The 15,420-nt window shown below is 45.8% G+C and overlaps 1 protein-coding gene across 7 annotated transcripts in view; it reads left to right on the top strand.

The window, feature by feature from the left end:
* Positions 1-12,603, top strand: part of LOC142592566 (putative phospholipase B-like 2) — a 137,600-nt gene extending 124,997 nt beyond the window's left edge. For all 7 annotated transcript variants that reach the window (XM_075704087.1, XM_075704085.1, XM_075704090.1 and 4 more), the window contains one exon: positions 12,382-12,603. In XM_075704087.1, the coding sequence (XP_075560202.1) occupies positions 12,382-12,555 (174 nt within the window). In that variant the 3' untranslated portion in view covers positions 12,556-12,603. The remainder of the gene's footprint in view (positions 1-12,381) is intronic.
* Positions 12,604-15,420: the final 2,817 nt, after the last annotated feature.

Genomic DNA, 15,420 nt, shown 5'->3' on the forward strand with positions numbered 1-15,420 from the left:
GGCCAAATTCCCGCCTAGCAGAACTTTTTAGAATTGTGGCGGACGGAGAAAGCAGAGACACCGGTCCATAGTTCTGTAATTTTCCACTGTCACCAGACCTATGCACCGGAACGACTATCGAAAGTTTTCACAGCTCTGAAAGCAATATTCACTGAGAATATGTCAAAATGTGCGTGAGAAGCTGCATTAGCAAAAGAGCACACACCGTCATGATGAAAGCTGCAAAGCCATGAAATGCTATAGTTTTGGCTTCCGTGACCATGCGCCGCCATCACATTCGATCACGTCACCGTACTGACGATTAACTTTTCACTAATAAAGGGTGTCATCGCACACTTCTGTCCCATCTGATGTCGATAATTGACAAGAGAAAAAAACCCACATTTCGTAACGTTACCAATACGCACGTGGGCTGATTCATAATCCTTCATCTACAACACGAGATTATCCTGTTCCCCTTGAAATGTGCGTATTGCGCGTATTCCATGTACTTTATGCAAATGGTAATGGTACCTGCACTGCACTCTAAGTGCACTGAGCTGCATAGAGTATTCCTGGTTACGCGGTGATTTGTAACAACTATAGAAATGTGTGCAGATGGTACGATGTAGATACAGGACGCCGTAAACGAACTTGTGATGGACCTCAAAGATAGCAACACTTCGACGATTGGAAAGAGCTAGTGCAGTTGTACGCATTTACAACATACACCACTACAGCTGAGTGGCCTGCAAAAGAAAGGATTGATTACGTCCCCACCGAGTTCCTATGTTTTTATATGTATCGTGAACGCCTGCACGATGAAGACGATTACAACGAATTCGCTGTACAATTCGAATAAATTTAAGTATACAACGGCTAATTTAACTTGTTCCTTGAATGCAGTTGTAGAACACACAGATAAAGACAAAAGAAAGCATATGAAAAACACAGACACAACGCAAAGTTCCAAAAATATGTTTTATTTGCAGGTGCCATGCCATACTTATGACCTCTACGCCGTGCATCAGCGAATGCGTATATTAGCGTAGTCTCTCATAAAGCAGAAAAAGAAGAATAGCAAGCAAGAAATATTGTACACGCCGACTGCAGAAATAAAATGCTGACACTTATAATTTCAGCTGATGCACAGAAATTCAAATTATTTATTTGACATCGCAACAGACGTGATGCATGCATTAGCATTCATCATGATATCTGGCGTTCTAGTCTGCTTTTATGCGAGATAAGTCATACTAATTTCTGCCTAGAATAATCGTACCTTGAAAACGGTAACTGCAGCTACATTTTAGTCAATTACAAAACAAAACTCCTCAGGTATCTTTCTCTCTTTGTTTCTGTGTTCACTCAGTTGCTCATTCAGACATCTGCCTGTCTGGCCCATGAATCCTATTCCGCAATTTTTGGAGTGGGATATGTAACGCCTACGTGGCATTCGATCTCTTGTTACGGTTTTTTTTTTACATGTTCTTCTTGCGACATTTGCGGGATATTTTCTCCCAGCAAAGGCAACCCAGTTCGTTCGGCGGCGAAAATATTACATTGATGTCTGCTCACTGCGCTATATGTTTAGATTATGCGAAAAGTAGTGTATATAGGGGACTGCAGGAACTTTACTCTTGTCGAAGTTGTCGCCACCCTCCTCATGAGGACCCGTCTTTCCTCTGCTGTGTTTGTCTGAGCAGGCCTTAGTCAGAAAGGCCTTTATGCTCCCTAAATACTGCATTTACAGCACTCCTACCATTTTTGCTAAATCAGCCGTGAGAAAACAGCACAAACCTACGCTCCTTATTCGCAAGTATGACATACAAGGAATGTTCTTACAAATAGACTGCACTTTTTAAAGGCAATTTGAAACATAGGAGCTTTCACCTTGTCAAAGTGTTCCTAACTTCAGAGTATGACCGTTAGGCGTCATTTTCGGCAGCTCGGCGGCTTACTTGACCTACAAATGGAGAATAAGGTCTCGCTTGCTCGTCGTAGCTTCTGTGGCGGTCCTCGTAGTTTCTGAGCATGACATTCTGTTGCAAGGATGTCGCATTCCCCACGGAATGTTGATGCCTTGAGGAACATGGTCTTCTGGTCATGATTTGGCGATCCTTGCTTGTATGAGCTCGTCACTGCCGCAGATGACGTTTATACTGAAGTACAGCTGAAGTAAAAAGTGAAGTACAAAGCTGCAGGCTTCATCGATCTCTGCTTAGCAAACGTAGTGGTCATATCTGATTTACTACGATAAAAATTTGGGCAACCAAATTAGTAAAGGTTTTCACATGTTTACTTCCCGCAATTTCAGTAGCTCATAGAAAACCAAATTGGAGACTAAAATACTGTTTGAAGGCAAAAAGGTGCGTCCAGAAACGTGCATACCAGTCTCAAAAACATCTCGTGGAACTGCTGGGTTTTTTTAACGTGGACCTAAATCTAAGCACACGGGTGTTGTCGCATTTCGCCCCCGTCGAAATTCGGCCACCGCGGTCGGGATTTGATCTCGCGACCTCGTGGTTAGCAGCCCATCACCATAGCCACTAAGCAACCACCGCCAATCGCGAAGTATTTGTCACAGCAAAGCACGCATGCTTACCGCGTTGAACTTAAAGTAAATTAGCAAATCACTATTTTATACCACTTAAGTGAGAAAGTACGACCGTGGACGTTTTTCAACCGTCAATTGTACATTCATTACTTGCAGCGTGTCTTTCACCTCACAATTGTAGAAGTTTTGGCGAATTGGCTTGTAAGTGCTTTCTTCTCCGTTGAGAGAGTGCCTGGAGCGTATTCGAGTATTGTCGTTTGGTCTCATATGTGAGAGGGCATTACCATTTAAGCATAATGGAGAGCAATCAGCTGAGACTAAACAACGTGAAGGCTGAACAAATGTGCGCTAGCATGCGCAAGGGAAATGCTAATTTTCGAATACTCGACCTGTGCTGCATTGCACTCCAACTCTAGTTCTGCGGTTATACGCGCGAGAAATGAGCCCGGTGCCAGCAGTTGCGTCTTGATCTTAGCGTGGGAATAAGCACAGTGCGTACAAAGCTCCAGCACGGAGCGCTTACGAAGCTACATTTGAAATGCAACAACCACTGCGCATTTGTTTTGGAGTAAGACGAGCTAAACAACTATCTAAACTAATTTTTAATCCGTTTTTATGCAGTTTACGCTTTATTGTTTGTTTTTAAGGATACCGCTACTGGTTCCTTTTTCTTCTTCGTGTTTATATTTACGTCTTAGTTCTTTTAACAGGAATTCGCAAGACGAACACGAACCACGACGATCCACTTCAGTCGCCGGGTTGCTTCCACCGGTTTGAAGGGAAGCGGTACAATTTGATGCCGACACCTGTTACGAAGCTACATTTGAAATGCAACAACCACTGCGCATTTGTTTTGGAGTAAGACGAGCTAAACAACTATCTAAACTAATTTTTAATCCGTTTTTATGCAGTTTACGCTTTATTGTTTGTTTTTAAGGATACCGCTACTGGTTCCTTTTTCTTCTTCGTGTTTATATTTACGTCTTAGTTCTTTTAACAGGAATTCGCAAGACGAACACGAACCACGACGATCCACTTCAGTCGCCGGGTTGCTTCCACCGGTTTGAAGGGAAGCGGTACAATTTGATGCCGACACCCCCTTCGCCGCTGTGGCATTCCTTAATGCAGAAGTATCTGTGTTTGTTCTTTTTGTTCAAACTTCTCACGGAGGAGCTGCCTAGTGGCCGCGATGAAACCATTGAAAAATTGGAAAAGCAGGCTTTCAGGCGGGCCTGAGCGCACCACGAACAATGGTGAAATGACGGTGAGGGCTTAGTCGCGGGTGCTCAACGCCGCTGCTAGGGGGCGCGGCATGTACAGGCGAAGTTCACTGCAGGATGCTGATAGGAATAGGTGGCGTCCAAACACGTTTCCCAGCGATGCTTTTCGTTGAGTCACGGCCGCCATGTTATGACACGGTGCCACGTCAAGGCGCTCGAAGACTTAGTGTGGGATCAAGTGAGTACAGTCGCGTATTTCTTATTTGTGGCTCATTCCATTGCGACGCGGTGCACTGCCGAGCAAGTAGGCGGAGCTTCCGTGCCGCGTCAGTTCTAGAAAGAGGAATTGGGATTTGGCACTCCTCGGTAGGGGCTGATCAGGCAGCGTGATCCGCCCGTTCATTGCCGATAATCCCGCAGTGACTTGGAAGCCACTGAAAGGTTATTTCATGGCCTGCATCCCTTATATGGTGTAACGTCTCTGCAATATGGAATATTAGTTGTTCGTGCGTTCCGCGTCGAAAAGGTGACAGTAGAGACTGCAGTGCCGCCTTCGAATCGCAGAATATTGTCCACTTGTGTGGCGGTTCATCACCAATGTGATGAAGGGCAGTAAAGAGCGCTGCGAGCTCTGCTGCCGTCGATGTTGTCGCGTGGGTCGTCTTAAATTTGATTGTTGTAGCTTTCGCTGGTATGACGATTGCCGCCGCGGAGTTGCTTGGAAGGACAGATCCATCAGTGTAAATATTCGTAGATTCACGGCAGTTCTCGTACAAATATAGTAGCGTCAGCTGTCTAAGAGCTGGTGATGACAGATCAGCTTTTTTCGAGATACCAGGTATTGCAAGATTGATCTTTGGCTTAGCGAGGCACCATGGAGGGATCGAAGGTCTCGCAGCCGGAGTGAAACAAGCTGGCAATGATTCATCATATGCAGTTATCGTTTTGCTGAAAGATGTGTGTGGTCTGTCCGCTGGTAGAGAGGCTAAATGGTGACGACGAGTCCTGGCTAGATGCCTTTATGGGTCCTGAGTACTTCAATTTCAATGTGGGTCTTGACGAGGTGGTCTCTAGCGATTGCTATCGTAGCCACTGTTGAAGCACTCTGAGGCAGGCCTAGACAGAGCCGGAGCACTTGACCCTGAAGACTTTGTATTGTGCGTAGATTCGTTTTGCCTATGTTGTTTATTACTGTTAAAGAACCCCAGGTGGTCTAAATTTCCGGATTCTTCCACTACGGCGGGCCTCATAATCAGAAAGTGGTTTTGGCACGTAAAACCCCATATATTATTATTATTATTGTTTATTACTGGCAAGCTGTATCGCAGAAATCCTAGAAAAAGCAGCCTGTACAGTTGTAACGTGGCACTTGGCGACATTCCCCAGGTATTGCCAGCGAAAAACTTGAACAGGTGGCAGATGCCTGTCAACCGTTTTTTCACGTATGATACGTGTGGGCTCCATGACAAGTCCCTGTCGATTATGACACCTAGAAACTTGTACGATCGGACCCGTCGTATTATTTGGCCATTTATCGTTACACTGTAGTTTGTCATGGGTTTGCGCGTAAATGGAACTAGTGTGCATTTCTCGGAGGAAATTTCCAGTCCTCGATTACGGAGGTAGATAGCAGTTTGTGTGGCGGCTCTCTGAATTCTCGCACGCAACTGTAGGCGTGTTACTGCAGACGTCAATATGCAGATGTCATCCGCGTACATTGATAGCCTGACTGTGGTTGGCACTTGGTCAAGGAGAGCAATTAGTGTTAGATTAAATAACACAGGGCTATGTACGCCGCCCTGAGGGACGCCGCGGTAGCTATAATGTAGCGAAGTATGGCCTTCCTCGGTGCTTACAAAAAAGGATCGCATGGATAGATAGCTCCGTATCCATTGAAACATCCGACCACCCACTCCTACCTCTGCGAGAGCAGAGAGGATGGCTTCATGCGTAACGTTGTCACACGCCCCTTTAACGTCGAGGAATAAAGAAGCGCAGAGGCGCTTACGGCATTTCTCATGTTGAATGTAAGTGACCAGGTCGACGACGTTATCGATCGATGATCGACCGCGTCGGAAGCCTGCCATGGCATCTGGGTAGGTGTTGTGGTACTCCAAGTACCACTCCAGACGTCCTAGGACCATCCTCTCCATTATTTTGCCCATACAGCTCGCCAAAGCGATCGGGCGATATGATGAGAGTTCCAACGGCGATTTGCCAGGCTTCAGCAGTGGAACAAGGCGACTCGTCTTCCAGGTTGGTAGCGTGCCATTTCTCCAAGATTTATTGTACACCTCAAGGAGAACTCCTCTCGCTCGCTCCCCCAGGTGACACAGAACTCGGTAGGAAATACCGTCGGGTCCTGGCGCTGATGTGCGGCTACACAAAGCTAATGCTGCCTTAAGTTCGTGGATTGAGAATGGTAGATCCAACCGGTGATCACGTGGTGGCGGACAGCTGCTCGAAGGTGATAGAATGTTGGTAGCTGTGAGTTGGCTGGGTAATCTGGCGCAGAAATCCTCTGTCATGTCAATCTCCGATCTCTTTTGAGAGAGGGCAAGCGCCTTGAATGGGAATCGCTGTACGGGAAGTGTCCGGAGACCGCGCACCGTTCTCCATAGTTGAGATAAAGGTTTGCGTGGATCTAGCGACTCACAGAAGGCAGCCCAACGTTGCGAATCGAGCTTGTCCAACCGGCGCTGTATCTTCTTTTGCGTGCGCCTGGCGGTCCGTAGATCGTCCATTGTCTTCGTACGTCGGTATCTTCGTTCAGCACGTCGTCGGATTGCTCAAAGTCGTTCTAGTTCCACATAAAATTCATTCAGTTTCGAAGAGCATGTGAGAGTACGCATAGTGTCTTGCACCGCGCTCTTGATTGCCTCTTCCAAGTCGAAAGATGGATTGGCGTCGCAGTGTTCTTCCATAATAGATTGAAATTTAGGCCAGTCCACTCTTTGAATCGTATCCCGTATTTTGGAAGGGGACAATCCTCTGATCTTGATGTACGTGGGGATATGGTCGCTTCCGTGCGTCTCTATGTCCGCAAACCGCCCTGCACGTCTGACAAGGCTTCGTGAGACGAAAGCCAAGTCAAGGCAGCTGCTGTACGTGGAGCCACGTAAGAACGTAGGACTTCCATCATTCAGCAGCCAAATTTCATTACTGGAGGCGAAATATACCAGAGCTCTGCCTCTTGCGTTGATCATCGGACTTCCCCAGAGTGTATGATGGGCGTTGAAATCTCCAATGATGACCCAGGGATTGGAAGTTGAGGAAAGGATGTCTCGTAGTCTTTTGTAATCAAATCGACTTGACGGAGATAGGTAGGCGCCTACAAAAGTAAAGGCCAAATTCTTTTTCCTTACGTTTAGGCATATATATTGATCATTGTCATCAGGCTGTACAGGCTGATGAGTGTAGGTGAGGTCACGGCGAATAAACACCAAAACCTTACTGTTTTCGTAAACAGTTGACGACATAAGTAATTCATATCCAGAAAGCCTGATTTCGTTCGATAAGTTCGGCTCGCAAATGACGATAATGGGAAACATATTGGAGTACACGAAGCGACGGAAATCCGAAAGCCGCGCTCTGAGTCCGCGGGCATTCCACTGAAAAATAGCTGCTTGTCGGACCTCTTCCCTAAAAGACCGTGGCTGTGGATCCATCATCTACTCAAGGGTTGCAAGCACCGGACTCAGAGCGTCCAGTACTTGAAGCGCACTTCTGGCAGACGGTGTGTGCATGTTGCTTAGCAACACGCCAATGGCATTCATTAAAGGCCTAATAAGTGCTATCACTTGCTCATCTGTTTTCCGCGACTCCTCGGATACAGCACCTTGCTGTACTGGAGGCGGCTTCTTCTGTGGCTCTTCTGGCGGTCGTGTACGTGGAAGTGGCGGCCATTCCTTTGTGGATAGAGATCTGGCAGTTTTCTCCCTTCCAACATCGGTGTTCGGAGTGCTGGAAACTTCCGCTGATGTTGATGCTTGACGAGTTGACTTTTCCTGAAAGCTTGATGTTTTCCGTCGTGAAGACCTTCGTCGGTGACGTCGTCTTCGCCGTACTTTCACAGCGGCCTCTTTGTGGGTAGAGTTGTCTCTCCCCATTTGTTTAAGAATGGTGATCTCTTTCTTGATCTGGGAACAGTCTTTGGAAGAGGCGCAGTGATCACCTTGACAGTTAGGACACTTCAACGTGGTTGCGCTTCAGTTGTCTTCTGAGTTGGGTTCGGCACATCGAGGGCATACGGCCGAATTTCTGCAAACACCCTTCACATGTCCAATCTTCTGACAATTGAAGCATTACATTGGTCTTGGAATAAATGGTCGAACCTGGTGGCGAAAGTGGCCGACCTTCACGTAGGGTGGAAGGCAGTCGCCTTTCAACTTTATCCTCACACAACGTGTGTTGCCGAGGCGACGAACATGCACAATGACGTTGTGTTCGCTTGCTGGTTTTATGAGAATTGGGAGGTCTGCATTAGATATTTCATTGTCAATGTCATAGATGACTCCTGTTATTGTGGCACCATTCGTTGGCACGATGAATCGGACCTTGATATTTCCCAGCTGCGTTACATGTTGCAGTATGGTCAGCGCGCTCGGGTTCATCACATCGATTGCCAGGATGTTTCACCTAGTGTTTATCATAACATCCTTGATCTCGTTTGGCACGGTATTTTCTATATACACGGAGAGTGCTTGCCTGTTGAGGACGCGCAGGTTGTCGGTAGCGTTCTGTGGCACAAACAGGATGGAGCGAGGCCATCGTTGAGGAGCTGTTTTCACAGTGTTCGAGCTGGACGCCGAAGATGAGTTGATAATTCTTCGTTTGGCCTTGCGGTACTGGACAAGTCGAAAGCTGTCTTCCGAGGACTCGTCACCTGATGCGGAGTACAGCTCTGTGTCCTCGCTACCACTCGACGTATTTCCTCGCTTACTCGAACCGATGTCCGCGGGTGAACGGGAACTGGGAGGATCCTCGGGGTGTTGTACATCCATCACCGCGATGGAGGGAGCGGAAGACCCCACAGGTGCAGTGAGAAGTCCAGAAAAGCACAGAGACGGGCGAGATGTGTTCGGCAAGAGAAGTACTTCGTCTTCCAAAATGCCAGAGAAGGCTGCGGCGCGTTGCCTAGCTGCGGCAGGAAAGGAACTATCCGATTTCCTTCCAGACGGCACTCGGCCTAGAGGCCATAGCTGTATTAGGCACAGAGGGCCTTGCGGTTTCAAATGTTCACTATTCAATATGTTTCTATGCTTGATGAGCGCAAGCAACTTGTTCATTTTTTCATCATTCGTGTAATACAAAAGGTGGTGCGCTGCTGGCTTTCATTCGAAAAAAAAAATAGGAACCATCTCGCACCATGCATTTACTTTAAACGGGCAGTTAAACAGTATTGTTGAGATAGTGCATCTGGCTTAGTTTTGGATAGATTTTTTGTATACAATTCAGTATGTAGTTCAGCATTGGAAAGAAAAAAAGTAGCAATAAGAATTTTAGGCCAAATCTGTCGTATCTTGCCAGTTAAAGGGCGTATATATATATATATATATATATATATATATATATATATATATATATATATATATATATATATATATATATATATGTGTGTGTGTGTGTGTGTGTGTGTGTGTGTGTGTGTGTGTGTGTGTGTGTGTGTGTGTGTGTGTGTCTGTGTGTGTGTGTGTGTGTGTGTGTGTGTGTGTGTGTGTGTGTGTGTGTGTGTGTGTGTGTGTGTGTGTGTGTGTGTGTGTGTGTGTGTGTGTGTGTGTGTGTGTGTGCGTGCGTGCGTGCGTGCGTGCGTGCGTGCGTGTGTGTGTGTGTGTGTGTGTGTGTGTGTGTGTGTGTGTGTGTGTGTGTGTGTGTGTGCGCGCTTTTGCGAATTCCCTTAAACTATCTTCCGCCGTTGCACTTTCAAAACTGTATTCTGGTGCGTTCTGCAAATGAAGCAGACCTTTGTGCGTTTTTGCGCGCACGACATGCCGTAACTGCACAGGCATATGCACACATTAGATTTTTGCTCTTACCAGGATGCCAGGTCTCACATCCTTGATAAAATGGTACCTCAGAATTTTAAGAATGGCAACCGACAAACAAATGTCACGAAACAAAACACCGACAGCCCATGCCTTTGACCTTAAATCTTCTCAGGCTGAATATTAAAAAGTGTGAAATAGTAACAGCGCTGAAACCTGAAAATGATGTAATTTTACTGGCGCGGCCGTGGACTACCTCTGGGGTCGGCCCAGGAAACAGGTTTGAAACACATCCGATCGGAAAAGTAGTGGTAAAGTCTCTAAGGGAAACTTAGCTGTCCGATGGCAGGATTCAAACAGAGGACCGCTAGCGCAACAGATCATTTTTACTTAGGCAGCTCAGGCTTACTTCAATCCATCCTGCCATACAGCCACGACTCTTACACTACATTGTGTATTGTTACATGTTGCTATCGTATTCATTGCTTCGCCCTTGCAGTAAAACTGTGATATCTTTTCAGTATTTGTTGCTTACGTTAATGCGCAATGCGAATACCCCCTGTGTTTTTTGTCACAGAAGTACTCTGGAATTGCTAAGTATACTGTTGAAATTCTAGCGTCAGCCTCTTTTCATGGTAGCGAACGTATTCAAGGGAAAAAGTGAGACATGTTTAATATATTCATTAAAACAGCAATGGCTCTGTGGTTATGCTGTTGAGGAGAGCAGCAAGAGGTTGCGGGTTTGGCCGCGTTTCTTATAAGGTGAAATAAAGAGCGCTCTTTTGTCGAGCACTGGTCACGCATGGCAGAGCACAAAGGCGGTAAAAATTACCACGAAAGGTGTACTCTACTGCACCTCACCTCCGTTATGCTCGATTTGGACAACAAATCTCATCAATCAGTCCCTAACGTATTTACATTTTAGCCACGATGTTCATTTACTCAAGCCACATACATGTATTTTGGGCTAGCATAAAAAAAACCACCCACAGTTCAGTAGTGTAGGTGCGCGAAAAAAGTAGAGGTAGGAAAGGAAAGGTCATCCGCTACACTACAGAATTTCATTACACATTACCCTACAGAACTCAGTATGAAAGACAAAACAGACAAACGCCGACAATAAACGAAAAGGTTTAAAGAAAAATTGGAACCATTTAGAAGTTTTTCAAACCTTTTTTCATTTTGGTAGGCATGTCTTTGATGTTTTTCAAACCTTTTCATTTTTGGTTCGCTTTTCTCTGTTTTACCTTTCATTATGCCTACTCCCGACAAGACTAATTGTCGTCGAACCATCGATTTCAGAACTCAGTATGAACTAACTAAGCTGCAAGACAGTAGTTCTTCAGCACCCTGAAGAAACTGTGGGTTCAGTTGCTGCCTGCAGCAATATGTCTTTTCGTAGACTTCCATTCTTCTTATTTCCACATTTGCTGCATTCGTGTCATTGTAACGAAAACAAAAGAGATTGACCCTCTGTTTTTCTTATCCTTCCTCATTGCATATAGGGAATATCGACTCCTGCAACGATGATGTCACAAGGTAGCACAACATAGTTTATTGACGTCTTGCCAGCTCCTACGGTGACATATTACGTGGTGACTCCGGTTGAAAACAGTGGGAGCGACGCTTGTCAACAGGAAGTTTTATAAATAGTTTACTAACGTGACTTTCTTGCCCAAACCCGAACTCCATTGTAGGTCCTTCGCGATCCCTCGCACTCTTTTTGCGTTCTTTTGCAAGCCCGCTGGTTGACGTCCCTTAACTTCGGGTGCGCAAGATCTGAAACTCCCTGTTACTTCTGCGGCTATAGATGTAGTGCCCGTACCGAAACACCCAAGAAAGCGGACTGGAGATGCGGCCCCGAGACAGCGCAGTATAAGCGCACCGCATGGGCATTGCGGACGGTGTGTGTTAGGCTTACGCTTAGTGGAAGTTTGGCTTACTCTTATGCGGAAGCTGTGTTAGGGAAGTTCTGTCTTTTGGGCTAATTTCTCTGCTTCTTGTAGCTATTGCGATCATACCTACACGAGAGGTCATGCTGCCGCCGTTCGTGGTTCACGCACTGCCCGACGGCAGAGTTAGCAGCGTTCAGCCACTGGCACGCGCATTGTGCGCCAAACACTAGCACTGCTACTTTGCAGTCATGCGCACACTGGTGCCTACGGCTGTCTGAGCGGACTGTAAATTAAGAGCTACGAACGGCCGCGTTATTAGGCGGAACGCGTATCCGGTGCACCGTCGATGCGCGTCGCCTCTAATGCCGCTGGCGTATAGTGCACTTGCATACACGCGCACACCCTAGAAGGGCGTAGGCGGGTGTACGAATGATATCTGAATGAATGATAGCGTTGTGAGAGGCCTCGTGGCTGTCAGGGCGCCGTTACTGCGGCGCTGCAGCACTTAGATCGGGTGCATCGTCACGCCAGCAAGTCTACTCATATCGTTAAAACAGTTGCCAACGAGCTCGAACGTACCGTTGACCGGTACGTTGAGCAGTATGAACGCAGTGCGAAGCTTCAACATTCGAGGCGTGCTACGTTGTTGGACTGCAGCTGTTATCGGGCCTCGCACACAATGCACGATACTCGGCACTTTACAGTGTGAGTGCGCATCTATGAATTTGTTTTCTTATTGTTTTCAGCTCACCACCTACGAACAATTCAAACAGCAGCAGTTCTTCGCTATCAGTGGTCCGACATGGAGCCAGCAGCCGGTGTTCCAGTGGAGCACCAGTGGTTTCAACGACAGCCACGTCGGCCACCCCGACCGGTGGGAGTTTGGCCCCGTGTTGAACTACTGGGGATCCTGCAGGTAGTGAGATGGCACGTACTAGGAGATGAATAAATCATAGCGCGATTGTCTCAAGCAAGTCTTTTGTTGTACTTTTTTTCTATGGAATGAGCATCATCTTCACTACGATGGAACACGGATAGAAAGCGGGTTAGTCTTTTGGGAGAATTTCTTTCGCTCGATTCCGTTCCCCTTTGATCATCTGCCATTCACGACCGGCAGATCCCGCTTGCAAAGCAGACACCGTGCCGTTCGGACCAGTGACGAAGCGAGAAAGGAAATAGCATTAGAATAGAACTATATTATCCCGGTACGACATGTCTGTGACACGCACTAATTCGTTTTAGCTTATAACGAGTGCGCATCGGCATACTGAGATTCACTTTGGCAGCAAGTTGCTACGCGGAGAATTTTGATATGAAATTTATAGTAAAGTCGTTGGGAACATAGATTATATGTTTATAATGTACCTAAAGTTTTTGTAATACTTTGCTAAAGTACTGCTCGGGATATGATATACCGTCGATACCAGCGCAATAAGGCAGGAACTATTACCAGAATTGGCCTAATGAATTATCGCAAGGAAATGTAATACAGCATCGCATCGAAAACGATCAATGCTAAAAGCTGTGATTTTGACAGCATATTTAACCAGGACACTCGCATTATCTTGGAAAATCAGCATGGTGGACCAGCTATTAAAGTGGAGTGCACACCAATACTGCTAGAATTATTTCGGCTACACTTAGTGATTCCCACATGGGCTTTAACGCAGGAAATCAATCGTGGTGCTATGGAAGACGCGTTATTGGACTCCTTCACATTATTTTTAACATGCTTGGGTACATTAACGTGCACCCAAAATCAAAGTATACGCGTGTTCTTGTATTTGGCCGATGCGAGCGGGACGAACCTGTGAGCTCTGGCTCACAAGTTCGTCAAAGCTTAAGTCACAGGGCGGGCAAATCTGCCGGATAGTCCACCACAAAAGTCGCACGGCTAAGTTGCTAGACAGAAATCACGGCCGCCTACATGCTTAGCGGTAATTCAAGTGGAGGTTTGTACAGTTGACTGCGCACAGAGGTCAAGAGACGTCTAGAAGGCCCTTCTAACGGTCAGTAGCTCTAAATAGTTCCTTATGGTCCGGCCGGTTTTGCACCAAGTGGTATTGCTAACGTCGCTGGTGCAGTCTGGAGTACACGACTCGCTTGTGTTAAGCAAGTGCACTGACCTCGGTAATAGATATAGCTTACGCAGTGCAAGAGTTGTCCTGCTGTAACCTCATTGCCGCGTTTTTAGGTGAAAAAACGTCCATTTGGCGTATTCCGTCACGATCATGTGTTACATGACTTGGTTGCTCTTGATTTGAGTGGAAGAGCACTCAAATGTATTGTTAATGTTTAATGCAATCAGCAAATTTGTTAGAAATGTTGATGCCATTAGCTGCCGTCATTTTCCAGGTTATGATCTCATGCTACCAGTGAGTCTCAGCGCGACGTTAATTTCTCACCCCAAATTTCTTAAAATGTCTCCTGAATACATAATATTGTGCTTTATTTGGGTGTATTTGTTATACAAGTGTGTTCTTTATATTGGGATGCAATGTCAGATCATGCCATTATACTTCACGAATTGCTGTATGATGCCGATGTTGAATAGACTGTTGTAGCTGATGGTAGAGATTCATTGTGTATACCATCAGACATTCCTGAAGGCTGTGTATCCTCGGAGTGACATTACCTTACAGAACCTCTTTCGAAAAGCTGGTGCCTTTTGGTAACACTATGTTCATTATATAAAAAAAATTAAATGAAGAGTGCCTAACTTTCTTCAGTCTGGCATATGGTCTGAAAGGAGCTACTCAGGTCCTCGCCACCCACTTTTGTTTAAACAGTCATGTCTTTAGTAATTTTCTTTTGGTAACTTTTAAGAAATTTTAACTGTACATGACTGTCTATTTCTTCATCGAGCAGTGTTTTTAAACTTAGCCAGCATCTATTTTTTCTCGTTTTCAAGTTTCGACAACACATGTATTCATACGCATTGTTTTCTTTTTCCATTAGCACAGTTCGCTCTTAAGCTTGTTTCTCTTGATAGAACCTACCTTTCTTAAGCTAATGTTATCACTATCCAACACCCACCACTGCGTACTGCCTTGTTTTCTGAAAGAAATACGCGGACCAGTTACACCGTCGGCATGCTCAAGAAAAAAAATCACATTTTAATTGAAAGAATTCTTTACCTCCACAATCGCTTTTTACCTGCGGTTGCTTTTGCCCGAGTGGGAACTTCATTAAATTATGTCTGTTGATGGCGTTCGGACTAGCGCTTACCATCAAAATAGCCGAAGTCTGTAACCAACCAGGCTGCGTACGACATTTTTCTTCACGGTGTTCACGGCATTACGGTCAGCAATCTAGCGTGCACCATATGCTTCAGCTAGTGTAAGCAAACTTCTGAGACTTGGTCACCGATGTTCCGCAATGGAAGATCTGTGGCTGGCTTGTTTGGACACTGAGCGCGAAGTCGCGGGTTCAATCCCGAGTGCGGCTACCAAACTTTGATGAGACAGAATGCAATAAAAAAGACACTCGCGTACGTGTATAGATAGGAGGCACGGTAAAGAACCACAGGTGACCAAATATATTCCAGAGTCCCCCGATAAGGTGTGCATCATAATCAGAATGTGGTTTTGGCACCTAAGACCTCAGAATTTTTTTTTTCCTTTACAGTCACAGATGCAATTATGTATTGATACACTCATCAGATATGCAGGAACTTTTTTTTTTCGTTAACCAAATAGTTAGATGTCACCAGCGGCATGTAAGAGAATTCTACTTAACCTAGATTACTTTGAGTGGCACACATTATTTGCACGAGACACTAAAAT

This window comes from Dermacentor variabilis, chromosome 9 (assembly GCF_050947875.1).
Source record: "Dermacentor variabilis isolate Ectoservices chromosome 9, ASM5094787v1, whole genome shotgun sequence".
NCBI lineage: Eukaryota > Metazoa > Arthropoda > Arachnida > Ixodida > Ixodidae > Dermacentor > Dermacentor variabilis.